The sequence below is a fragment of the Oncorhynchus keta genome, chromosome 14, assembly GCF_023373465.1.
Source record: "Oncorhynchus keta strain PuntledgeMale-10-30-2019 chromosome 14, Oket_V2, whole genome shotgun sequence".
NCBI lineage: Eukaryota > Metazoa > Chordata > Actinopteri > Salmoniformes > Salmonidae > Oncorhynchus > Oncorhynchus keta.
In genome coordinates, this window is record NC_068434.1 from 16,895,711 (window position 1) to 16,921,165 (window position 25,455).

At 45.0% G+C, this 25,455-nt stretch overlaps 1 protein-coding gene across 5 annotated transcripts in view; it reads right to left on the minus strand.

The window, feature by feature from the left end:
* Nucleotides 1-25,455, minus strand: part of skic3 (SKI3 subunit of superkiller complex) — a 59,904-nt gene that overhangs the window by 6,118 nt on the left and 28,331 nt on the right. For all 5 annotated transcript variants that reach the window (XM_052461207.1, XM_052461205.1, XM_052461203.1 and 2 more), the window contains exons 7-37: nt 16,308-16,406; nt 15,829-15,937; nt 15,459-15,599; nt 15,290-15,391; nt 14,953-15,077; nt 14,728-14,814; nt 14,492-14,595; nt 14,084-14,210; nt 13,564-13,743; nt 11,588-11,712; nt 11,252-11,502; nt 9,237-9,339; nt 8,677-8,859; nt 8,357-8,507; nt 8,111-8,189; nt 7,856-7,917; nt 7,205-7,261; nt 6,934-7,002; nt 6,718-6,792; nt 6,398-6,539; nt 6,146-6,239; nt 5,896-5,973; nt 5,673-5,797; nt 5,476-5,599; nt 5,132-5,356; nt 3,575-3,647; nt 3,416-3,469; nt 3,135-3,246; nt 2,864-2,992; nt 2,571-2,695; nt 33-197 (exon numbers count right to left, since the gene is read on the minus strand). In XM_052461207.1, the coding sequence (XP_052317167.1) occupies nt 33-197; nt 2,571-2,695; nt 2,864-2,992; nt 3,135-3,246; nt 3,416-3,469; nt 3,575-3,647; nt 5,132-5,356; nt 5,476-5,599; nt 5,673-5,797; nt 5,896-5,973; nt 6,146-6,239; nt 6,398-6,539; nt 6,718-6,792; nt 6,934-7,002; nt 7,205-7,261; nt 7,856-7,917; nt 8,111-8,189; nt 8,357-8,507; nt 8,677-8,859; nt 9,237-9,339; nt 11,252-11,502; nt 11,588-11,712; nt 13,564-13,743; nt 14,084-14,210; nt 14,492-14,595; nt 14,728-14,814; nt 14,953-15,077; nt 15,290-15,391; nt 15,459-15,599; nt 15,829-15,937; nt 16,308-16,406 (3,675 nt within the window). The remainder of the gene's footprint in view (nt 1-32; nt 198-2,570; nt 2,696-2,863; nt 2,993-3,134; nt 3,247-3,415; nt 3,470-3,574; nt 3,648-5,131; nt 5,357-5,475; nt 5,600-5,672; nt 5,798-5,895; nt 5,974-6,145; nt 6,240-6,397; nt 6,540-6,717; nt 6,793-6,933; nt 7,003-7,204; nt 7,262-7,855; nt 7,918-8,110; nt 8,190-8,356; nt 8,508-8,676; nt 8,860-9,236; nt 9,340-11,251; nt 11,503-11,587; nt 11,713-13,563; nt 13,744-14,083; nt 14,211-14,491; nt 14,596-14,727; nt 14,815-14,952; nt 15,078-15,289; nt 15,392-15,458; nt 15,600-15,828; nt 15,938-16,307; nt 16,407-25,455) is intronic.

The following is a 25,455-nucleotide window of genomic DNA, read 5'->3' on the forward strand; positions in this document are numbered from 1 at the left end:
AACCCCCCCAGTCAGCAATGTGTGTGACTCACATGCCAGGCGGCCACTGAGGTGTGATTGGCTGAGACGGCACTGCTGAGCTGCTCCAGGACAGAAGCTGGCAGGGCAGTACCGGCACTAGACAGGAGGAGGTGTTCACACTGCACCTGCCTCAACAGCAGGACTACAGCGGGGTGCTCAGGAGACACACTCAGGACCTGGGAGAGAGGCAGGAGAGACGGGGTTAGAGGCAGGAGAGACGGGTTCAGAGGCAGGAGAGACGGGTTCAGAGGCAGGAGAGACGGGTTCAGAGGCAGGAGAGACGGGGTCAGAGGCAGGAGAGACGGGGTCAGATGGAGGAGAGACGGGGTCAGATGGAGGAGAGACGGGGTCAGATGGAGGAGAGACGGGGTCAGATGGAGGAGAGACGGGGTCAGAGGGAGGAGAGACGGGGTCAGGATGGACGGGGTCAGATGGAGAGAGACGGGGGTCAGATAGAGGGAGGAGAGACTGGGTTAGAGGGAGGAGAGACTGGGTCAGAGGGAGAAGAGATGGAGGAGAGACGGGGTCAGATGGAGGAGAGACGGGGTCAGATGGAGGAGAGACGGGGTCAGATGGAGGAGAGACGGGGTCAGATGGAGGAGAGACGGGGTCAGATGGAGGAGAGACGGGGTCAGAGGGAGGAGAGACGGGGTCAGAGGGAGGAGAGACGGGGTGAGAGGGAGGAGAGACGGGGTCAGAGGGAGGAGAGACGGGGTTAGAGGGAGGAGAGACGGGGTTAGAGGGAGGAGAGACGGGGTTAGAGGGAGGAGAGACGGGGTTAGAGGGAGGAGAGACGGGGTTAGAGGGAGTAGAGACGGGGTTAGATGGAGGAGAGACGGGGTTAGAGGGAGGAGAGACTGGGTTAGAGGGAGAATTGCAGGAGAGGAGGAACACCTTCAGGAGATCAAACATGAAAACTCCTTCACTTTCAAATTAGACTCCAAAGCTCAGAGAGATGTATGACGGATGTGGTTTGGAAGTGCTGAGCGTATAGGGGACGTATGACTGTTGCATGTACAGGGTGTATTTGTATTTCTTATGGAGGCAGTTTATACAATTTTAAAAACATTACAATACATTCACAGATTTCACAACACTCTTGTGTGCCCTCAGGCCCCTACTACTACATATCTACAGTACTAACTCCATGTGTATGTGTGTGTATAGTGCGTATGTTATCGTGTGTGTGGGTGTGCCTATGTTTGTGTTGCTTCACAGTCCCTGCTGTTCCATAAGGTGTTTTTAAATCTGTTTTTTAAAATCTAATTTTACTGCTTGCATCAGTTACTTGATGTGGAATAGAGTTCCATGTCGTCATAGCTCTATGTAGTACTGTGTGCCTCCCATAGTACAAGTACTGATGAAGTCACTGTAATCTCTCCGCCACTGAGCCAGGAGAGATTGACATGCATATTATTAATATTAGCTCTCTGTGTGCATGCAAGGGCGAGACGTGCTGCCCTGTTCTGAGCCAATTGCAATTTTCCTAAGTCCTTTTATGTGGCACCTGACCACATGACTGAACAGTAGTCAAGGTACGACAAAACTAGGGCCTGTAGGACCTGCCTTGTTGATAGTGTTGTTAAGAAGGCAGAGCAGCGCTTTATTATAGACAGACTTCTCCCCATCTTAGCTACTACTGTATCAATATGTTTTGACCATGACAGTTTACAATCCAGGGTTACTACAAGCAGTTTAGTCTCCTCAACTTGCTCAAATTCCACATTCATTGCAAGATTTAGTTGAGGTTTAGGGTTAAGTGAATGATTTGTCCCAAATACAATGCTTTTAGTTTTAGAAATATTTAGGGCTAACTTAATCCTTGCCACCTATTCTGAAACTAACTGCAACTCTTTGTTAAGTGTTGCAGTCATTTTAGTCACTGTAGTAGCTGACATGAATCGTGTTGAGTCATCCGCATACAAAGGCACTCGAGCTTTACTCAACACTACCCTGGGGAATTCCTGATTCTTCCTGGATTATGTCTGAGAGGCTTCCATTAAAGAACAGCCTCTGTGTTCTGTTAGAGAAGTAACTCTATCCACATTATAGCAGGGGGTGTAAAGCCATAACACATATGTTTTTCCAGCAGCAGACTATGATCGATAATGTCAAAACGTGCACTGAAGTCTAACAAGACAGGCCCCACAATCATTTCATCATCAATTTCTCTCAGCCAATCATCAGTCATTTGGAACAGTGGTTTTCCTAGATATGGCTATTATATTTGTTTTTAACTACCCTGGTAGGTTGACTGACAACCTGAACCAGGTTGCAGGCACTGGTCACAGTTTTACGTTTTTTCTTGAGTGGGTAGCTTGATGAAAGTCAGTCAATATTTAAAATCACCCAGAAAATATACTTCTCTGTTGATATCACATACTGTACCTTATCAAGCATTTCACACATATTATCCAGATACTGACTGTTAGCACTTGGTGGTCTATAGCAACTTCCCACAAGAATGGGCTTTAGGAGAGGTAGATGAACCTGTAGCCATATTACTTCAACAGTATTTAACGTGTGTGTGTGTGTGTGTGTGTATGTACCTGAGAGCAGAGGGCCTCAGCCTGCTCTAGCTGGCCTCCACTTGTCAGTCCTGTCACAGCCTGCTGCAGCACCCAACCCTCCAGAGCCTGGGCTAGAGGCTGTTCCACCTCCTCCACATTCCGTACTGCACACACACACACACAAAAAGGTTAAAGAAAAGATAAACACATGGAGCGAGGGAAAAAGTCTCACATTTAAATACTTTCTTTCGATCCAGAACTTAAATAATGCTACATGACTTTGCTACACATGTAAACATAGTCACACACACCTCAGACCAGTGCTGACCTACCTTTCTCTGACACCACGGCCATGAGCACCTGCTCCAAGCCTCGTCTGCCAGGGGTGGAGCCAGAAAGGAAGCAGGCTGTGTTCTCTGTGTGACAAGCAGCCATTAGCCCCGCCCACACCGCCGGGTCATCTGACAGACAGACGGGGTGAGGAACATGTTTCATCAGGGAATCCATACACAGTGTCTATACACAGTCTTAAAGGGATTGAGGCTTTGTGTGTAGATGTTTATGTTGGAAAAGACTGTGTGTGTGTGATCATCATGGCCTTACCGGGGCAGAGCAGCACAGCCCTCTGCATGGTCTTCAGGGCGTTCCTGCTGCGATCTTCTCCAGAGTGCCTGCCACATGCCAGCTGGTTCACTCCACTGTACAGCAGTGCCCTCTGCAGCCACACACAGGTAGTGGCAGGCAGCACACCCACACACAGGGACAGAATAGACACAGTGAGAGGGAGGGAACCAAACCGAGAAGATCAGTGGTGACATTTGGGGGGGGTGTCAAGCAGAGACAAAGGGTATGGGTGAGGCGTGTGGGCAGGGGTGCACACGTACCTTTCCTTGGGTCATGCTGGAGAGACACGCAACGTGGCCTGCCACTGCACCTCCCTGGAACACACAACATAAGCAGAGTGAGTGAGTGAGTGAGTGAGTGAGTGAGTGAGTGAGTGAGTGAGTGAGTGAGTGAGTGAGTGAGTGAGTGAGATGACATACCTTGGCCTTCCTGGGGTAATACTGTGGCACCAGTCTGGAAAGCAGGGCCCACAGGGAAGGGTTGCCAGGGTTACTGCACCAACACAACAAGAAAGCGTGTTACTATCTGTATCTACATACCTAGTCATATGGAAGAGATTCTAGTACTTTCTTTAATCCTAAACTACAGGACCAGTCAAAAGTTTGGAGACACCTACTCATATTTTGACTATTTTCTACATTGTAGAATAATAGTGAAGACATCAGAACTATGAGATAACACATATGGAATCACGTAGTAACCATATATTTGAGATTCTTCAAAGTAGCCACCCTTTGCCTTGATGACAGCTTTGCACACTCTTGGCATTCTCTCAACCAGCTTCATGAGTTAGTCACCTGGAATGCATTTCAAGTTAATTTGTGGAATTTCTTTCCTTATTCATGCGTTTGAGCCAATCAGTTGTGTTGTAACATGGTAGGGGTGGAATAGAGAAGATAGCCCTATTTGGCAAGCATGTGTCTGTTAGAGTTCAGGTAACAGACACATCTCAACATCAACTGTTCAGAGGAGACTGAGTGAATCAGACCTTGAAATGTCTGCAAAGAAACCACTACTTAAGGACACCAATAAGAAGAAGAGACTTGCTTGGGCCAAGAAACACGAGCAATGGGCATTAGACCGGTGGAAATCTGTCCTTTGGTTTAGATTTTTGGTTCCAACATCCGTGTCTTCGTGAGACGCAGAGTCGGTGAAAGGATGATCTCTGCATGTGTGGTTCCCACCGTGAAGCATGGAGAAGATGATGTGATGGTACTTTGCTGGTGACAGAGTCTGATTTATTTAGAATTCAAGGCACACTTAACCAGCATGGCTACCACAGCATTCTGCAGCGATACACCTCTTTGCACTTAGTGGGACTATCACAGGACAATGACCCAAAACACACCTTCAGGCTGTGTAAGAGCTATTTGACTAAGAAGGAGAGTGATGGAGTGCTGCATTAGATGACCTGGCCTCCACAATCACCCGACCTCAACCCAATTGAGATGGTTTGGGATGAGTTGGACTGCAGAGTTAAGGAAAAGCAGCCAACAAGTGATCAGCATATGTGGGAACTGCTTCAAGACTGTTGGAAAAGCATTGCAGGTGAAGTTGGTTGAGCGAAGCTGTCATCAAGACAAAGGGTGGCTACTTTGAAGAATCTAAATTATGATTTGTTTAACACTTTTTTGGTGACTACATGATTCCATGTGTTATTTCAATGTAGAAAATAGTCAAAATAAAGAAAAACCCTTGAATGAGTAGGTGTGTCCAAACTTGACTGGTACTGTATAAGAAAAGGGACCGTGATGCTCCTCAAGGGAAGGGGGATGGAATAGGTCTGTAGTACAGGCCGGGATAAGGGGTCAATATTGAGACTTGGGCTGCATATACTAGGAACCAAATGGAGCCAAGCTGAAACATGGAGGTAACTACCTGGACCTACCTAGTATTTGGTCCAATAAGAAACTAGTTTTAGTAGTAAAATGTTTCCCTTTGGACTATTGACTACACCCAGTGGAGTTGAGGTGTACCTGTGGACAGCCCTGGAGGCCTCTCGCTGCACAGCGCTGTAGTTGCCCTGCAGGGCCAGCAGGGTGCAGGTGAGCAAGCAGCGTTGCTCCACGGCAGCCCCAGTGGCCCTGCCCTGCTTCAGCAGCTCAGTGAGGGCCGCGCTGGCCAGGGTGCTGTCCCCATGGACAAGCCCCAGAGCACACAGGCACAGCAGAGACTCTGGCACAGGTTCCTTCAGCATGGAGCTACGGACACCACATAGACACAGAGACAGAAACACACAGAGAGACACACACATACCATTTAGTCATTCAGTGTGTGAAGGGAGAAGTGTTGAAGCAGTGGTGCGTCAGGAGGAACTGACCATTTGAAGAGCAGTGTTTTAGCAGAGTCCATGTTCCCCAGTCTGTGCTGCAGCAGAGCCAGAGAAGTCAGAATATAGGCCTTCTCTTTCTCAGTAGAGGTCACCATCAGAGCCTTCTCATAGGCTAAGAGACAGGGCAATGTTGAAAGGCATCCACACATATAAAAATACCCCCCGACACTGAATGAGCCACTCACAACTGATGCTCTCTGGGATGAGTCCTGCTCTGCAGTAGGCCAGCGCCAGGCCAGCCAAGTCGTGGAGCACCTCTAGAGGTGTGGAAGAGTAAACGTGCACCGCCTCCTCCCATTGGCCTGTGTTGCTGAGGGGTAGAAACACCACACTTACACTACGAAACCTGTTTTTTGAGATCTTTCAATCATTTCGGAACATTTGTACGAGGACAAAGTGTTGTGGTACCAGAGGGCCCGGCCATAGTTTCCCAGGGAGAAGGCCAGTAACTCCACGGAAGGCGTCGCCTGCAGCAACTCCACAGCTCTGAGGAGAAGAGGAAGAAGTCTGGCATTAGTGATTAGTGACATATGGCATTAGTGAATTACTTCATGAAAAACAGAAGAGGTGAATTTCCTATTAAACCTTTCATTTAAATAGCAAGTAGAGGCGCACTGTAACACGCAGGCACATACAATCCATTTCCAGACAGACACACCTCTGGTAAGCCAGCACTGCCTGCTTCTTTAGCTGCAGGTGCTCGTTGAGGAAACCCAGCATGACGAAGGCATCAGGGTCTGTCTGGATCCGCTCTGACAAGATAGAAAGTAATTAACCATTTCCCTTTAGGCTTAGAGCTCATTCCTAAATTTGACAATCAAAGACTGAAGTTACAAGGTCCAACAATCTCAAGTTTAGCCAATTATGGCATAAGAAGGCCATTGTAGGAAAGCTTAACTCAACCACACACCTGTGTACTTGCTCAAAGCCACCTGAGCGGCAGACACCGCGTTCATCTGGACGATGTTGTAGCGATAGAGTTCAGAGTCCCTGTTACTCTTATCCAGCAGAGTGGCACAAACCCAGTAAGCATAGCCCTTTACCCCCTCCGTCTAGGTGTGTATGGGGGGGGTTGAGATAGAGACAGAAGGAGAGCGAAAGGAGAGAGCGAGAGAATAAAACAAGACAGGATAACAGAATAGCAGACAATGAGATGCTACAACATCATTCCAATAGGTCTCAGCTGAGGACCACCAACAGTAGTCTAAAAGGAGGAATGAATTGACATACGTGTGTCCTGAGCTCTGTGGTGTGTCTGAACAGGTCCATGGTATCATAACTGCCCACCATCTCTGCAATAAGGGCCTGGTAGTAGTAGAAAACGGGGTGATGGAGAAGAGGAGAACAAGAAAGGGATGAGAGGTTAGAACATGTCTGTATAACACTGAGCAACACTGACTTGCATGGTTACGGTCTCTGGTGCCTTGTAGGCATGTCACAAGATACCTGTCCAATCCAGCAGTTGACATACAGTGGTTCCAAAGACTGGGCGATCTTAAAGGCTTCATGGGAGAGCTGGGAAAGCAATGGAGCAGGAATGAAGCGAATAATAAAATAACACACACACTATGGAAGTTGATGCTTTCAATAAACATCAGTAGATAGAATCACAATCAAGTTCATTTACCAGAAATTAGACAATCCTAATACAATGAACCTGACAGTAATACAGACAGAACATAGACATAGGAATGTACACGGTCCAGAGGACACATACCTCAACACTGTCTTTCTTCAGATACAAAGCACCCAGGTTTGTCCAAGCAACAACATTCTAGATTGGGAGGACATTTATTTTTAAAAGACACACACATAACTGCACTGGGGACCAGTATGTTTAAAGAGACTGGCCTTTCAGCAATCTTAACGTTCAATATGCAGCTCGATTTATGGCAGAGTTGCTGATTGGTTGTTAAACCTAACAAATTATTCCATGACAACATATGGACTCTGGAAGATAGAATTTTAATTCTAACAAAGTTGTTATATTTTGAGGCTTAAAATCAGAGCAGAGACGTTTTGACATGAGCTAGCAACTTTTGACTGACTGGTCTGGAGAAACAAAAAACTATACCAACATGTTCTGTGGAGGATAAAAGTGATTGACTTCCAATATGTGCCTAATCGTTGTGATTGGATGATCGTTTTGAGGGTTATCGAATCAGGATCAATTCCTCTGTTCTACTCAAGCTCATTAATGATAGAATGTTCATATTTGAAGATGGCAGAAAGGCCAGTCTGTTCAGCATGACAAGAAGTGGCAATGAGTGGAAGGATAGCAGCTAAACAGACTGGTACCCAGACTAAGACATAAGAGATGATTAAATGAAAAGTGAGTACCCAATACTGTGTGATGTGTTGTACCTACATTGGGTTCCACTTGCACTGACTTAATGAAGCTGTGTTGGGCAAGGGCATAGTTCTCAAGTCCTGAAAAGGAAGAGTAAACAGCCATTCTTATGTTATAAACAGACCTAAAGACAAGACAACAACATCCCATAGCTTCACCACCAACGAAGGCTCCCAACAACCAGACAAAAGTTTTACAAACGTCTACATTTTTTTGTGCCAAGGAGTATAATGATAGCAGAAACAGACTGGTACCCAGGCTACATCTTTCTACCTTTGCTCATGGCGACCACTCCCAGGGCGTTCCAGTAGCTATGGTTACTACTGTTCAACATGATGGCCTTCTTCACACACTGAGAAGAAGAGAAAGAGTGTAGTACAATGATACTGTATGTTAACTCCGAAACTTGTTGGTGTTTAACTCCAAGAATTGGGCTGAATTACATCTCTTCTAACTCTTCCTCCCCAGACAATTGAGTGTTCTGCCCCATCCTGCCATCCAGCCAGGTGAGTTTTGTACCTGCAGGGCCTTCTCCAGCAGCAGTAGCAGGGTGTTGTGCTCCATCTCCTGAAGGCAGGGGGGCAGACAGGCCTGGTGGTAGTAGTTGAGACCCAGGTCATACCACAGGCTGGAGCTCTCAGGCATCAGCTTCAGAGCACGCCCATAGCATCTGTACACAAATACATTATTCCTGATTCATCTTACAGTGCAGACCAAACCTAAAAATCATGACACCAGAGAGGGATCCTCCTACCCAGGACCCATTAGCATTGTCCTGTGTATTCAAATCACGTGGCTTCTATCAGAACACTAGAGACTAGCCGGTGTTGGCGCCTCACCTCTCCCCCACTCGGAGGGTGTGTCCTTGGTTGAGAAGGTGGCCCTGGTCTGGGGGTTGTAACCCGGCCAGGGGTCCTGGCACCACAACGCGGGCCCTGTTGGGGGCCACAGTGCTGACTGAGGTGCAGGCGTCTCCCAGTAACTTCCACAGACAGGACAGGTCTGGACGCAGCTCTACAGCCCTGGGAGTGGACAGACACAGGCGAAGGGGATGTTAAGTACAGTCAAGTGTGTTTTTGTATACATTTTCAGTGCAAAATCCATTTTTAATAGTGAAAAACTAAATCATGTGTTGAGGCCTTTTGTTTCTTAAGCAACTTGAGAAATTATGTAGGTTTTAAAGTCCTCACAATACATGAAAGCAACAAGGCATTTATCAAATGTAATACTGGTAGCCCAAGTTATTCTCATGAGCAAAGTGCCCTTTGATACCACAGTGTCATTTTATTATGGACCCAATTACTTCCAATTCTCTCTGATCGCCAATGGTGAGTTCCAGTAATCCTATTCAATGAGCTGCCTCTCTGGGCTCCTGGGAACGCTGAGTGAAGTGTCTAACCTGAAGAGGTACTGGATGGCCTGCTGGATGAGGTCTATGGCTCCTCCATCTCTATAGTCCTCCATCAGGCATCTGGCCAAGGACAGCAGACACTCCCCAAGACCTGGGGGCAGCACGCACACACACACACACGGAAATGATCGCAATGCTTGGGGCTGGTGGTACAGTTGAAGTCGGAATTTTACATACACATTAGCCAAATACATTTAAACTAAGTTTTTCACAATTCCTGACATTTAATCAGAGTAAGAATTCTCAGTTTTAGGACAGTTAGGATCACCACTTTATTTTAAGAATGTGAAATGTCAGAATAATAGTGGAGAGAATGATTAATTTCAGCTTTTATTTCTTTCATCACATTCCCAGTGGGTCAGAAGTTTACATACACTCAATTAGTATTTGAAAGCATTGCCTTTAAATTGTTGAACTTGGGTCAAACGTTTTGGGTAGCCTTCCACAAGCTTCCCACAATAAGTAGGTTGAATTTTGGCTCATTCCTCCTGACAGAACTGGTGTATCGGAGTCAGGTTTGTAGGCCTCCATGCTCGCACACGCCTTTTCAGTTCTGCCCACAAATTTTCTATAGGATTGAGGTCAGGGCTTTGTGATAGCGACACCAATACCTTGACTTTGTTGTCCTTAAGCCATTTTGCCACGACTTTGGAAGTATGCTTGGGGTCATTACCCATTTGGAAGACCCATTTGTGACTAAGCTTTAACTTCCTGACTGATGTCTTGAAATGTTGCTTCAATATATCCACAAGTTCCCCCCTCATGATGCCATCTATTTTGTGAAGTGCACCAGTCCCTCCTGCAGCAAAGCACCCATACAACATTATGCTGACACCCCCGTGCTTCACGGATGGGATGGTGTACTTCGGCTTGCAAGCCTCCCCCTTTTTCCTCCAAACATAACAATGGTCATTATGGCCAAACAATTCTATTTTTGTTTCATCAGACCAGGGGACATTTCTCCAAAAAGTACTATCTTTGTCCCCATGTGCTGTTGCAAACCGTAGTTTGGCCTTTTCATGGTGGTTTTGGAGCAGTGGCTTCTTCCTTGCTGAGCGGTCTTTCAGGTTATGTCGATATAGGACTTGTTTTACTGTGGATATAGATACTTTTGTACCGGTTTCCTCCAACTTCTTCACAAGGTCCTTTGCACTTTTCGCACCAAAAGTATGTTCATCTCTAGGAGACAGAAAGCGTCTCCTTCCTGAGCAGTATGACGGCTGTGTGGTCCCATGGTTTTTGTACTTGCATACTATTGTTTGTACAGATGAACGTGGTACCTTCAGGCATTTGGAAATTGCTCCCAATGATGAACCAGACTTGTCGAGGTCTACAGATTTTTCTGAGGTCTTGGCTGATTTCTTTTGATTTTCCCATGATGTCAAGCAAAGAGGAAGTGAGTTTGAAGGTAGGCCTTGAAATACATCCACAGGTACACCTCCAATTGACTCAAATTATGTCAATTAGCCTATAAGAAGATTCTAAAGCCATGACATCATTTTCTGGAATTTTCCAAGCTGTTTAAAGGCACGGTCAACTTAGTGTATGTAAACTTCAGACCCACTGGAATTGTGGTATAGTGAATTATAAGTGAAATAATCTGTCTCTAAACAATTGTTGGAAAAATGACTTGCGTCATGCAAAGTAGATGTCCTAACCGACTTGCCAAAACTATAGTTTGTTAATTAACAAGAAATTTGTGGAGTCGTTGAAAAAAAGTTTTAATGACTCCAACAAGTGTATGTAAAATTCCGACTTCAGCTGTATGTGGTGGCTGGGATTCAAGGAAAGGTCATCCTCCAACATGATCCATTCAGAGCTTCTGGACATACTGTAATTAGTGTATGCCGTCAGACTGTCACAGAGGCAACAGAACTGAGAACAAAATGGTCTCCAAATAAGGTCCTGCCAGGGTGCAAGACTGTAAAACAATAATAACCTTGGAATAGACACCAAAAAAGGACAGGAGGCACACACGTGTGCACACTCAGACACACCCCTACCTTTGAGTGCAGGCACATAGTCCTCCTGGGCTATGATCTGCAGGTATTCTGCAGCAGCCTCTTTGAACTTGCCCAGGGTCTGTTTGATGGCAGCAGTCTGGTAGAGGCTGTATATGGAGGAGGGGTTGAGCAGCTGGGCCTTGGCAAAGGCCTTCAGGGCCGACGTGAAGCTCCGGCGGTTCAGGTAGGCCTCGCCCAGACATTCCCAGCACACCCAGTCCTGGGGGTCAGCCCTCAGAGCAGCCTGCAGACTGACATAACACATCAATGAGAGTGTATGTTCGTATGTGGTGTCAGAGACTATGTTCAAATGAGTGGTCGCCTCAGGGGTCTTACTCTGCACAGGCCTGGGGGTGCTGGCCCACCTTCAGGTGGTAAAGGCCTCGTCTCATCCAGGCCCACTTTGCTGAACCAGGGGTGGCTCTCTGGATCACTGACTGGAGCACAGCCAGGGCAGTGTCCTGAGGAAGGCAGATAGAGGGAACAGGGACAGATGCTTGACACAGCAGCATAGATTATAGTGCAATCCAATGTCCGTAGTCTACACTAGCAATAGAAACATTTCCTCCAGGCACAAAATAAACTGAATTTAGTTAGGTAGGCTTAAGTGACATTGACATTATATCAAATAGTTAGGTAGGCCTAAGTGACATTATATCAAACAGTTAGGTAGGCCTAAGTGACATTATATCAAACAGTTAGGTAGGCCTAAGTGACATTATATCAAACAGTTAGGTAGGCCTAAGTGACATTATATCAAACAGTTAGGTAGGCCTAAGTGACATTATATCAAACAGTTAGGTAGGCCTAAGTGACATTATATCAAACAGTTAGGTAGGCCTAAGTGACATTATATCAAACAGTTAGGTAGGCCTAAGTGACATTATATCAAACAGTTAGGTAGGCCTAAGTGATATTATATCAAACAGTTAGGTAGGCCTAAGTGATATTATATCAAACAGTTAGGTAGGCCTAAGTGATATTATATCAAACAGTTAGGTAGGTGACATTATATCAAACAGTTAGGTAGGCCTAAGTGACATTATATCAAACAGTTAGGTAGGCCTAAGTGACATTATAGTTAGGTATATCAAACAGTTAGGTAGGCCTAAGTGACATTATATCAAACAGTTAGGTAGGCCTAAGTGATATTATATCAAACAGTTAGGTAGGCCTAAGTGATATTATATCAAACAGTTAGGTAGGCCTAAGTGACATTATATCAAACAGTTAGGTAGGCCTAAGTGACATTATATCAAACAGTTAGGTAGGCCTAAGTGACATTATATCAAACAGTTAGTTAGGCCTAAGTGACATTATATCAAACAGTTAGGTAGGCCTAAGTGATATTATATCAAACAGTTAGGTAGGCCTAAGTGACATTATATCAAACAGTTAGGTAGGCCTAAGTGACATTATATCAAACAGTTAGGTAGGCCTAAGTGACATTATATCAAACAGTTAGGTAGGCCTAAGTGACATTATATCAAACAGTTAGGTAGGCCTAAGTGACATTATATCAAACAGTTAGGTAGGCCTAAGTGACATTATATCAAACAGTTAGGTAGGCCTAAGTGACATTATATCAAACAGTTAGGTAGGCCTAAGTGATATTATATCAAACAGTTAGGTAGGCCTAAGTGACATTATATCAAACAGTTAGGTAGGTAGGCATTATATCAAACAGTTAGGTAGGATGACATTATATCAAACAGTTAGGTAGGCCATTATATCAAACAGTTAGGTAGGCCTAAGTGATATTATATCAAACAGTTAGGTAGGCCTAAGTGATATTATATCAAACAGTTAGGTAGGCCTAAGTGATATTATATCAAACAGTTAGGTAGGCCTAAGTGATATTATATCAAACAGTTAGGTAGGCCGAAGTGATATTATATCAAACAGTTAGGTAGGCCTAAGTGATATTATATCAAACAGTTAGGTAGGCCTAAGTGATATTATATCAAACAGTTAGGTAGGCCTAAGTGATATTATATCAAACAGTTAGGTAGGCCGAAGTGATATTATATCAAACAGTTAGGTAGGCCTAAGTGATATTATATCAAACAGTTAGGTAGGCCGAAGTGATATTATATCAAACAGTTAGGTAGGCCAAAGTGACATTATATCAAACAGTTAGGTAGGCCGAAGTGATATTATATCAAACAGTTAGGTAGGCCTAAGTGACATTTAGGTTTTATCCAAATGTATTGAATCGGGTGGATGGACTACTAGAGTGACTTCCACAGGGGAAAGTCTTCTGTTGTTGGCTGCAGCCCTCCAGGACCAGAACAAATCAACAGACAACTCACCATGTCCCCCTCATTCATGCTCAGATCCACAGAGGCAGCCCCGGACTCTGCGTCGTTGCTGTCCAGCTCAAAGGCTCTCTTGTAGCAGCCCCTGGCTCGACCCTGGTCCCTGGCCACCTCCCGGTAGTAATGGCCCAGGTAGCAGAACACAGAGCCCAGGTACGGATCCAGTTTGGCAGCCTGACACAAAACACACCAGCTGTCAGTAATGGCAGTGAGCCAATCACCAAACTAATGTCATAACGTACAGCTGGATGTGAGAAGCAATATAGTTTAACTGTACCAAAGCCAGAAATGTGCCCACAGCCCATCCCACCCACTGTTAAAGCCTCTTGATCATCCTATGACATTTAGAAGCCATAAGAGTAACAATGCACAGGAACCTCTCATCAATGAGTGTGCATTTCAAAACAGCAGGGAGTTGCTTAGTTGTGGATGTGACAGTCATGTATTCTCCCCATAGTATGATTCTCCAGCTATACAGTGTTCCCCAGACAGAGGCCCCACGGGCAACACTGACCTTCAGTAGATGGGTGTGGGCCTTGCTCCTGTCCCTGCGACTCTCCTCCCCCATGTCCCAGTACAGCCGCCCCAACAGGAAGTAGTACTCTCCACAGGCTGGGCTCTGGGCTGCAGCCTGCAGGAGGCTACAACAGGGACAGGAGAAGACAAGACGAAGGTTGATCTAACTACATGGTCTACTTCAGTCACGCTGCCTCTTAGGAGCAGTGATGAGTTGTTGATTAAAACAGTACCAATAGACAGTTATCAATACAGAAGAAGTGTGTTGAATGGGGGATGGGTGCACACACACACTTTTACTTTATTACATTTAGTTTTATAGCTACAGTGCACGTTAATCAACATTATAGTAAAAGTGCCAGTTTTAGCCAGCGGGCAGATTTTCAACTGCAGTCCCTGAACACACCTCTGTTCTGCTAGTTGGTGATGTCCCTGTGCAATGTGTGCCAGTCCCCTCAGCGCCAGTCCCTCAGCCAGGTCAGGGTGAGAGTTCAGCAGCTCCGTGGACACCTGTTGGGTACAAAGCCAGAGATTAGCAGACACACGGGAAATCAACAAAATAGGCACAAAATATATATTGATACCCATTCACCTGAGGTTACTAAAAAGATATGTTAGCGTAACCAATAATTGTGAAGTTACCTGGAGCACTTGGTCAACTTGGCCTTTTTGCAAATAGGCTCTTCCTTTTAAGGCTACCAGGACAGGGTCATTGTTAGCATCTGAAAGCTATAAAATAAATATTTTGATGAGCAAACAAACAAATCCCCATCCATATCAGTAGATAGTAGTAGTAGAAGAGAATTGGAGCATATTGGTGGTGAGCCGTTGGGGAGCAGCCAGTGAGATGGGTTATGAATGCTGTACCTGTGAGAGGCTCTCCAGGGCTTGGTCTGCAGTGTGCTCATCCCCAGTCCTCACAAGGGCCTCTAGCCTCAGCCTCAGGAGCTTTTGTCCCAGTGCCTCTTCTCCAGTCCCACCCAGCTTCAGACCTGAAAGAACACAGCAAGGCCTGTCAACGCACTGAATGCCACATCTCAATACACATCTTTGTCTAGTCAAGTCACTATAACCTTCAAACAAGGATGAGTAGGCTGACATTAAGTTTGTAGCAAAGCCCTGCTTATGTGGAAAGTACGGTGGGTTTTCAGAGAAAAAGTTTAGGTTAGGATTATACAACACTGGCCAGATGTGTTAGATGTACCTTGGGAGCAGGATGTTGCGCAGTCGGAATATCGGTGCATTTTCAGCTGGGCCTGAGCAAGGCTGCACCAGCCCACCAAGCTGGAGCGCATTCGCTTCAGTCCTGAGAGCACAACAGACAGTGAGGTGGTGGAGAACACCACAGACCAACAGCAAACCAGATTGCTCACCTTGGGCCAGATACTTAATGGAGTCGTCACATTTTCCCTCCTCCAGAGCTCTGATGCCCAAACCCAGATGGCCTAAGCCACTGTCTGGGTCCAATTCCAAGAGACGGGAGAAACAACGGCCTGCGTCCTCACTGCAGACCCCTAAGAGACAAATACACACAAGCTGACTACTTAAAAAGGTGCAATCTGTCACTTCTTTGTCCACAGAACAAAAGGCGCAATCAAATAATACATACTAATCATTGCACAGTACACTTGACCTACCCCAGTCCTGCAAGGTCAATCTTTTGTTGTTTTTATTTGAAGCTATACACTGACAATGACTGCACCAGTTCTTAACCTATAGTTTGCTAAGTCAGTGATTTCTTACCTGACTTGAGATGATGTGCACCGAGGATCTCCAAAGGGAATGTTTGTGAGGGATAGAGGGCCAATATGGACTCACAGGCCTCTTTAATTTTACACTCCTCATGCGAAAGCTACAGAGAGGAAAGTTTTTCTGGTCAGTTGACAGCACAGGATTCTGGCCCTATTCCTAACCCAGAGTCCCAGCACTCATACAGTGGGGCAAAAAAGTATTTAGTCAGCCACCAATTGTGCAAGTTCTCCCACTTAAAAAGATGAGAGAGGCCTATAATTTCCATCATAGGTACACTTCAACTATAACAGACAAAATGAGGGAAGAAAAATCCAGAAAATCACATTGTAGGATTTTTTATGAATTTATTTGCAAATTATGGTGGAAAATAAGTATTTGGTCACCATCTTTTTAAGTGGGAGAACTTGCACAATTGGTGTGTGTGAGTGAGTGACTGTGTGAGTGAGTGAAAAACACAGGGGCTGACTTACTTGTGAAAGGCATTTGAGGTAGTCAGCTGAGAGCTTCCGATGGTCCTCGCCAGGCACATTGTCAGAGAGAACCATGGCCTTCTCAAAGGCTGCAATTAACTGGCAACATAAATATAACATCAACAGTGGGAATGAGCACACATCATAGGGGAGAAAAACCTTTAGCAATGACTAGCAATAACACCGAGGCGGCATACCACACCACCCCCGTAAGTCACCCTGGAATGGTCTCTAGCGGTCTTCAAATTATAAAAGTCCCAACCAAAAAATATATAGGGTTTTCCAATTGTAATGTTGTTGGGTCTTCTGGTAAATCTCTAATCACAAATATATATTAGAGGTAAACCAATTAATCGGAATGACCGAATAATTAGGGCCAATTTCAAGTTACATACTTTTGGACACCGATTTTTTTTTTTTTTACACCTTTATTTAACAAGGAAAGTCAGTTAAGAACACAATCTTATTTTCAATGAAGGCCTAGGAACGGTGGGTTAACTGCCTTGTTCAGGGGCAGAACGACAGATGTTTACCTTGTCAGCTCAGGGATTCAATCTTGCAACCTTACAGTTAACTTGTCCAACGGTCTAACCACCTGCCTCTCATTGCAGTCCACGAGGAGCCTACCTGTTACGCAAATGCAGTAAGCCAAGGTAAGTTGCTAGCTAGCATTAAACTTTTAAACTAGTTTATCTAGCGTGTCCTGCATTTCATATAGTCGATGCGGTGCGTATTGTTACTCCAATGTGTACCTAACCATAAACATCAATGCCTTTCTTAAAATCAATACACAGAAGTATATATTTTTAAACCTGCATATTTAGCTAAAAGAAATCCAGGTTAGCAGGCAATATTAACCAGGTGAAATTGTGTCACTTCTCTTGCGTTCATTGCATGCAGAGTCAGTGTATATGCAACAGTTTGGGCCGCCTAATTTGCCGGAATTTTACGTAATTATGACATAACACTGAAGGTTGTGCAATGGAACAGGAATATTTAGACTTATGGATGCCTCCCGTTAGATAAAATACGGAACGCTTTTATTGCACTTTTACTTTCACTTTGTTTTTGCATTATTTAAAACAAATTGAACATGTTTCATTATTTATTTGGGGCTAAATTGATTTTATTGATGTAGTATATTAAGTTAAAATAAGTATTCATTCAGTATTGTTGTAATTGTCATTATTATTACAACAAAAAAAAATAAAAATAAATAAGTCAGATTAATCGGTATCAGCTTTTTTTGGTCCTCCAATAATTGGTATATATATAATAAAAACAAAAGAGAGTTCTCGATAATTGTATTGGAAAAACAGAAACCAGACCGCCATGAAATGCATTATTTTATTAGCATTGTCACAACATTTTAGCCCATTTCTCCATTAAAGTTTTGGGCTTGTAGGAAAGGTCTTCATATGAGAATTGCATAGGGAAAGGATAGCCCTCTCAGAGAGAGGAGAATTGGATTCAAGGAGAGTTGGGTTGAAGCTTTAGGTTGCTATTAGGACAAACTGAATTGCTTTAATGGAGGACTGGCTTGAATTGTGTGAAAAGAAAACAAACCAGCAAAATGTATAAAAGAGTGTGGTCGTATAGCAGGACCAGCAGCTTCTAGTGGTCAAACCCTGTTACTTTCACACTACTTTAAAAGATAAATAATGCAAGCGACTTAAATTACTAAGTTCTCTGAACAGGAGAAAAAAACCATCACCAGATTCACCGGCAATACATTACATAGCATGGAGAAGGAACACTCCAAGCTGAAGCTTCATACTGTAACGGTTTTGACTTGAGGTTATTATTTATAGGGGTGCCAGGTAGGTTGTGCCTACCAGAGAAAACATTGGTTTCTCCTTTTAGTTTGGGTGGGAATGAGTCCCATCTGGTCCGTCAAGTCTACACCAATACAAAGGACTTATGTAAAAGTCAGGATGGAAATAAACTTTTCATAAACCCTTAAAACATTGGAAAGAACTTCAAAAACAACTATATTCTGTTGCGTGGGTTGTATTAGCAACAACAATGATTACACACACACATATAATAATATCACAATGAGTTCTGGTTCCTCCAGAAATGTCCTGTACCTCGGGCCTAAAAAGAGTCCTGCCCGGTAAAGGAGTTCAGTGAACTCAAGTGACTTTTGTCACGCGATGTTTGTCCGTTCATTCCGTGTAGCGTAAACCCAGTATTAAACATACAATCAATATAACAATTACTTTACCACAGAACCTTAAAGCGGATCAACTCTTAATTAAGTCCTCAACTACCACTAACTACACAAATCACAGTATACATCACATCCAAACAAATGAAATACCGTATACAAAAATGTGGTAGTCGGTCAGTCAGACAATCCAATCCGCCAATAGATCTCCAGCGGAGAAAGGCCACGAAGAACGGAGAGGTGTATTCCAGGGACGCGAAGAGTGGATCCGATCCTGGGTAAACTCTCTTAGGCTACAAAACACACGTTTAACGGCAACAAAACAAACGGAATAGAGAAGCTTCGGAACTGAGGGTTGAACACATCCTCATGCACGTCTCCATCACAACCCCACTTTCGTGCAGCTGATGCTGGCTATTTAATTGGGAATTAAAGGGAAAGCGCCCTATTGGAAGGAGCTGCACTGAGACGGTTCAGAAAAATTCAGGGCCGTCACACACCCCTCCCCTGGAAAAAGCCGACCATTGCCCTGGAAGGCACATCTTGGTCGGGAAACCGAGAAAGGTCTCCTCATCACTTTCCTCTACAAAAATATTCATTAGCTTTTTGGAGCTGAGCTCCAAAAGCTGAGGAGTCACAGGCCTTAAGGTGCGAGACTTCTGGGTCTGGGAATCCGAGAAAAGTATCCTCACTATCCTCTTCAAAGATATCCAGGACCTTGCGGTGCTCAATCGCCTCCAATTCCTCAGCCGAGGGGTAACAGGCCTTAAGGCGTGAGACATGGACGATGCGCATATCTTCACCTGTGTCCTCTTTCACCACTCGGTAGTTCAAAGGGCCCATCTGCTCCACAATCCTATATGGTCCTTGCCATTTAGGAGCGAGCTTGGCCGAGAAGAATTGTTCAGCTTTCGAGTAAGGATGAGAGCGAAGCCACACCCGATCACGAAGCTGGAACTGCATGTCTCGTCTGTTCTTATCATAATTTCTCTTCTGCTTGAGTCGAGCCTGGATCATGTTCTTTGAGACAAGAGCTCTCAAGTCATGGAGATGGCCTACCTGGTCATAGCAAGCAGCGTCTGGAGTAAGCTGCTGGGGCTGTAGCACCATATCCAAGGGTCCTCGGAGAGGACGACTTAGGTTCAGCTCTGCAGGTGTGACTCCAGTGGACTCTTGCACAGCAGAATTCAGGGCAAATCGAAACTCGTGAAGGTGCTTGTCCCAGTGTTTGTGCTGGGTCCCTACATAGGAAGCAATCATTGTCTTCAAGGTTCGATTTACTCTCTCAGTGAGATTGGTCTGTGGGTGATAGGCCGTGGTCAACTTCTGCCTCAGGTTCCATCTTTGGCAGGTCTCCTCAAAGAGATCAGAGACAAATTGGGAACCTCGATCAGACAGGATGTAATCAGGCACTCCCCAGCGAGTCAGGATCTCTTTCGTAAGGATGTTAGAGACGGTCCTTGCTGTGGCCTGACGCAGGGAAAAGAGTTCCACCCACTTTGAATAGTAATCAACAAAAACAAGTATGTACACATTCTGATTGGAGCTTCTAGGAAATGGACCCATCAAATCCACTCCTAACATTTCCCAAGGTCGGGTAACCACCGTTTGCTGCAACTTGCCAGCAGGCTTTCTACCTTCTGGTTTGTACATTTGACAAACCTGACAGTTTTGGATGTGTGACTTCACATCCATGCTCAGATGTGGCCAGTACAGTAACGCTTGCAACCGCTTGTAGGTTTTGAACCTGCCCAAATGACCAGCTAATGGGTCTTCATGGAAATGTTGAAGCAGTTGTAGGCGTAGAGTGTCCGGTATGTACATTTGGTAGAGTGTTCTGTGAGGTAGTTGTACGACTCTGTAGACTTTATCTTCAATGATGGTCAGCTTTGTGGTAGGATTGACCATCTTTTCTCCATCTTCCAGGATAGTCTGGTACAAAGCCTGTACTTCTGGATCATCCTGTTGAGCTTTCCATATTGCCTCATCAGAGATGGGAAAGTCTGTTTTGGGCGAGTCTCGACTGCTTGACAGGACAGTAGCACATGTAAGATCAGGGCCACCGTTATCACAAGTAGGAGCTCTGGACAAGGCATCTGGAACAGTGTTGTATTTTCCTTTCCTGTATTCCACTGCAAATGTGAACTCTTGCAACCGTAGAGCCCATCTTATGAGTCTGGTGCTTGGTTTGTTGGTCTTGAACACCCACACAAGGGAGGAATGGTCAGTGACCACAGTGAAGTGTCTTCCCTCCAAGTAGTACCTCCACTTTTCCAAAGCCCAGACCACTGCAAGGCACTCTTGCTCTGTTGTGGAGTAGTTCCGTTCTGCTCCATTCAATGTCCGACTGGCGAACGCTAGCACTTCTTCAGTGCCAAGTCCAGTCTGTTGGACTAGGACAGCACCAAGTCCAACATCACTTGCATCAGTGTAAACAACAAAAGGGCAATCAAAGTTGGGATGACCTAAAATGGGAGGTGTGACGAGATGTCGTTTCAGGGTTTCAAAGGAAGTCTGGCACTCTGCCGTCCATTGGAATTTCGCTCCTTTTCGCTTCATCGCGTTGAGGGGTTCTGCCACCTGGGAGAAGTTCGACACAAACCGATGGTACCATCCAGCCATACCAAGGAACCGTTGAAGGGCCTTGAGTGTGGTTGGCACAGGGAAGTCTTGTACAGCCTTTGTCTTTTCAGGATCCACATGAATGCCGTCGAAAGACACAATATGGCCAAGGAACTTCAGGGAGGTTTGGCAGAAGTTGCTCTTCTTCATATTTAAGGTCAGACCAGCTTCTCTTAGCTTGTCCAACACTGCTTGAAGATCTTGAAAGTGTCTTTCTCTGTTCTGAGAGTAGATAATTATATCGTCCAGGTAGACTAAACAGATCTTGCCTTTGAGCTCACCTAACGCAATCTCCATGAGTCTTTGGAAAGTGGCAGGGGCATTCTTTAATCCAAAGGGCATCACCTTAAAGGAAAACAAGCCCTCGGCACAGACAAACGCAGTCTTGTCCTTGCTTTCCTGGTCCATCTCAACCTGCCAATAACCACTATTGAGGTCAAGGGTAGTGAACACAACAGCGCCAGACAATGACTCCAGGATCTCATGGATGGTGGGAAGAGGATAGGCATCAGTCTGGGAAACATTGTTGGTCTTCCTATAGTCCACACAAAATCTAAGACCACCAGTCTTTTTTGGGATGAGGACAACAGGAGCAGCCCAGGGAGAGGAGGAACGTTCTATTATATCTTGTGTTAACATATCATTAATGAGTCCTTTTTGGATGATTAGCTTCGCTGGGGACAAACGATATGGCTTTTGCTTGATCGGCATTTCCTGTGTAAGGAATATTTTGTGCTTCAGGAGCCTGGTGCGTCCCAGCTTTGAAGTACATACATCAGCATTATTCTGCAGCTGTTCCAACAGCCTTAACTCCTCTGGCTGTTCCAGCTGAGCTCTTCTCACAGCCTGTAAAAGGAGATCGTCAGAAGGATTATCGAGGGTTAGTGGTACCGGAGCAATGGCAGAGAAGACTGCCACATTTGAACCCCAATCATGTAACTTCATAGCTTCTGATTGGAAGAAATGCTTCTCGCTCGGATTGTATGGAAACCAGTAGCAATTGTGTGCGATATCAATCTGGACACCACTGAAGTACATGAAATCAATTCCCAACACGACAGGAAAAGCAAGGTTCCTGGTTTGTAGGATAACAGAAGGAATCATATAGGAGCGGTTACACAGGCGGAACTCTACCTCACTCCATCCAAGTGGTCGTCTAGCCTCACCATCAGCCAGATAGAGTGGACCTTCTGTCCACGGCTTCAAGTTGTATTGTGGACCGTTAACCTCCTTCCACAGTTTCTCATTGAGCAGTGTGTAGGATGACCCGGTATCCAAGATGGCTCTTCCTGTCCATGGGCCTATGGACAGGGGTAACACCAGTTGGTGCGGTATTAACTGAAAGGAAGGGGATGTCGATGGGGGCGTAGGCAGTGACTCTTGGGGTTTCAGCTCTGGTTAAAGCACCCAGAGAAGGATGGTCATTGCTGCGAAGAGAGTTAGGTGTGTTGGCCTGTTGTGATTTGTGGTTTCTGGAAGGGTTTACTTGATACGGTCTTGGACATGTAGCTGAAGAATGTCCCTTTTGGCTACATCTCCAACAAAACACGAGAGGGGTCTTGGCTGGAGACTCTGGCTGTTGTTGATGGTCTGTCTTGGGTAACTGTTTGGGTGTCTGTTTCTTTCTCTGGTCATATTGCTGTTGGCATTCTCTGTCCTTCTCAAACTGCTGTCCCAAGCGAACCAGTCCATCGACAGTGGTGACTCGTTCTCGGAGTTGACTGGCTAGTAGTGGGTTGATGTTCTTCAAGATCAATTTAATGACCTCTTCATCCTCAATGCCAGGTTTCCACCTTCTGCACAGGGAGTGGTAACCGTATGCAAAGTCACGGATACTCTCTTTCTCTCCTTGTACTCGATTTCTGACTCTGTCTGCCAATTCATCTGTGTAGTCCTCAGATAGAAATGCAGAGGAAAACTTGGCCTCAAAGTCAGCCCAGGAGGTAGTGGTGAGACGTGCCACATCCCACCAGTCTCGAGCTGTCCCATGCAACACATTCCTCAATGTGGCAAGGAGTTCTTCGTCAGCCAGGGGATTGAGGGCAAGAAAGTCACGACATCTTTCTAGATACATTAGCGGATCAGGACTGTCATCTTTTTTCCCAAAGGTGGGAAATTGCAATTTAATGGGCATCGCCCCCACATGACGTCTACTCAAATCACCATGAACAAACGAGCTAGGAGGGATTGAGGAAGTAGAGGGGGAGGGCGTTATCGGACAATGAAAATGAACACCAGGATGCATGGTGGATTGCATCCTGCAAGGGGTGGCTGCAGCATGGCCTGGTCTTGGCTGTTCAGAGGTGCCAGCTTGGCCCTCAGTGGTCTGAACTGAAGTGGACACCAGGGAAACTCTGTGTAAGGAGTTGTGCCTAATGGAGGCCATGTCCACAGACACGTCATCCAACATTTTAACACAATTAGAGAGCTCTGTCTGCAAGTGGTCTACAGTGTTAACCATGGGAGAAAAACAGAATTAACGTCCTTGAGGACCTCAGTGTGGTGATGTTGCAGGCGCCATTGGAGAGTGGCAGTGAGTTGGTTTCGTTGGTAGTCAAACTGCCTGTCCATGGCACCAGTCATTTCCGTCTTCCACTCTCACTGAGCTCTGTCAGCGTGTGGGTTAGAGTGCTCAGTGAGTTTCTGAATTCCATGGCACTCTGTTGTTGCTCTTCCCTCAGACATTTGAATTTATGGTGGATAAGAGTTTGGAGATGTTGTTGAGTCCGACGAATATCAAGGATGTCACCTTGAAGTTGTAAGACTACAACCTCTGGAGATAAACCAGACAATGGAGGAAGGTTGGGTGTCAGAGGGAGGACTAGCTCAGTACTTCCACACAGATCCATGTCAATAAGTGAGTAACTGGTTAGACCTCCTGTGGCCTGTGGCTCAGGCCGAGCATTCAGATTCCCAGGGCTCTGGCCCAAATCAACTCCATTATCTCCATTCACATTATGATTTGTATTGTCAGCTTGATGGTCAGAATGGCCCTGTGTATTCCCATTGACAGGTATGACATGGATGAGCACGTTATCTTGGGGTGAATCCATTGTTTTAATTCCACACAAAATATTTGCTTTGGTTAGTTCTCAATGTTGAGCTGTCCCATCTGGGGTGCCATTTTTTATGTAACGGTTTTGACTTGAGGTTATTATTTATAGGGGTGCCAGGTAGGTTGTGCCTACCAGAGAAAACATTGGTTTCTCCTTTTAGTTTGGGTGGGAATGAGTCCCATCTGGTCCGTCAAGTCTACACCAATACAAAGGACTTATGTAAAAGTCAGGATGGAAATAAACTTTTCATAAACCCTTAAAACATTGGAAAGAACTTCAAAAACAACTATATTCTGTTGCGTGGGTTGTATTAGCAACAACAATGATTACACACACACATATAATAATATCACAATGAGTTCTGGTTCCTCCAGAAATGTCCTGTACCTCGGGCCTAAAAGAGTCCTGCCCGGTAAAGGAGTTCAGTGAACTCAAGTGACTTTTGTCACGCGATGTTTGTCCGTTCATTCCGTGTAGCGTAAACCCAGTATTAAACATACAATCAATATAACAATTACTTTACCACAGAACCTTAAAGCGGATCAACTCTTAATTAAGTCCTCAACTACCACTAACTACACAAATCACAGTATACATCACATCCAAACAAATGAAATACCGTATACAAAAATGTGGTAGTCAGTCGGTCAGTCAGACAATCCAATCCGCCAATAGATCTCCAGCGGAGAAAGGCCACGAAGAACGGAGAGGTGTATTCCAGGGACGCGAAGAGTGGATCCGATCCTGGGTAAACTCTCTTAGGCTACAAAACACACGTTTAACGGCAACAAAACAAACGGAATAGAGAAGCTTCGGAACTGAGGGTTGAACACATCCTCATGCACGTCTCCATCACAACCCCACTTTCGTGCAGCTGATGCTGGCTATTTAATTGGGAATTAAAGGGAAAGCGCCCTATTGGAAGGAGCTGCACTGAGACGGTTCAGAAAAATTCAGGGCCGTCACAATACTACTTGTCAAACATAGAGAACTGATACTGTTTACTAGTTGTTGGATTGGGATTGGCATGGGGTGTGAAGGATCTGTGGGTAGTTTTATAAAAAACAGATTTGGATGGAAAAGGTTTGGTCCAAATCAGATGTAGGGTACTATATTTATTGAATATTATCTGAATCCTATACATTTAAATAGCCAATTTGTGTGCAACCAATTAGCTTAATTTATCCAGATAAAATTACAATTCAACCAAACGATGTTTCAGGAACGTCAATCTTACCTGATTGTAACTTTAATTGTATTTGTATTTAACCAGGTAGGCTAGTTGAGAACAAGTTCTCAT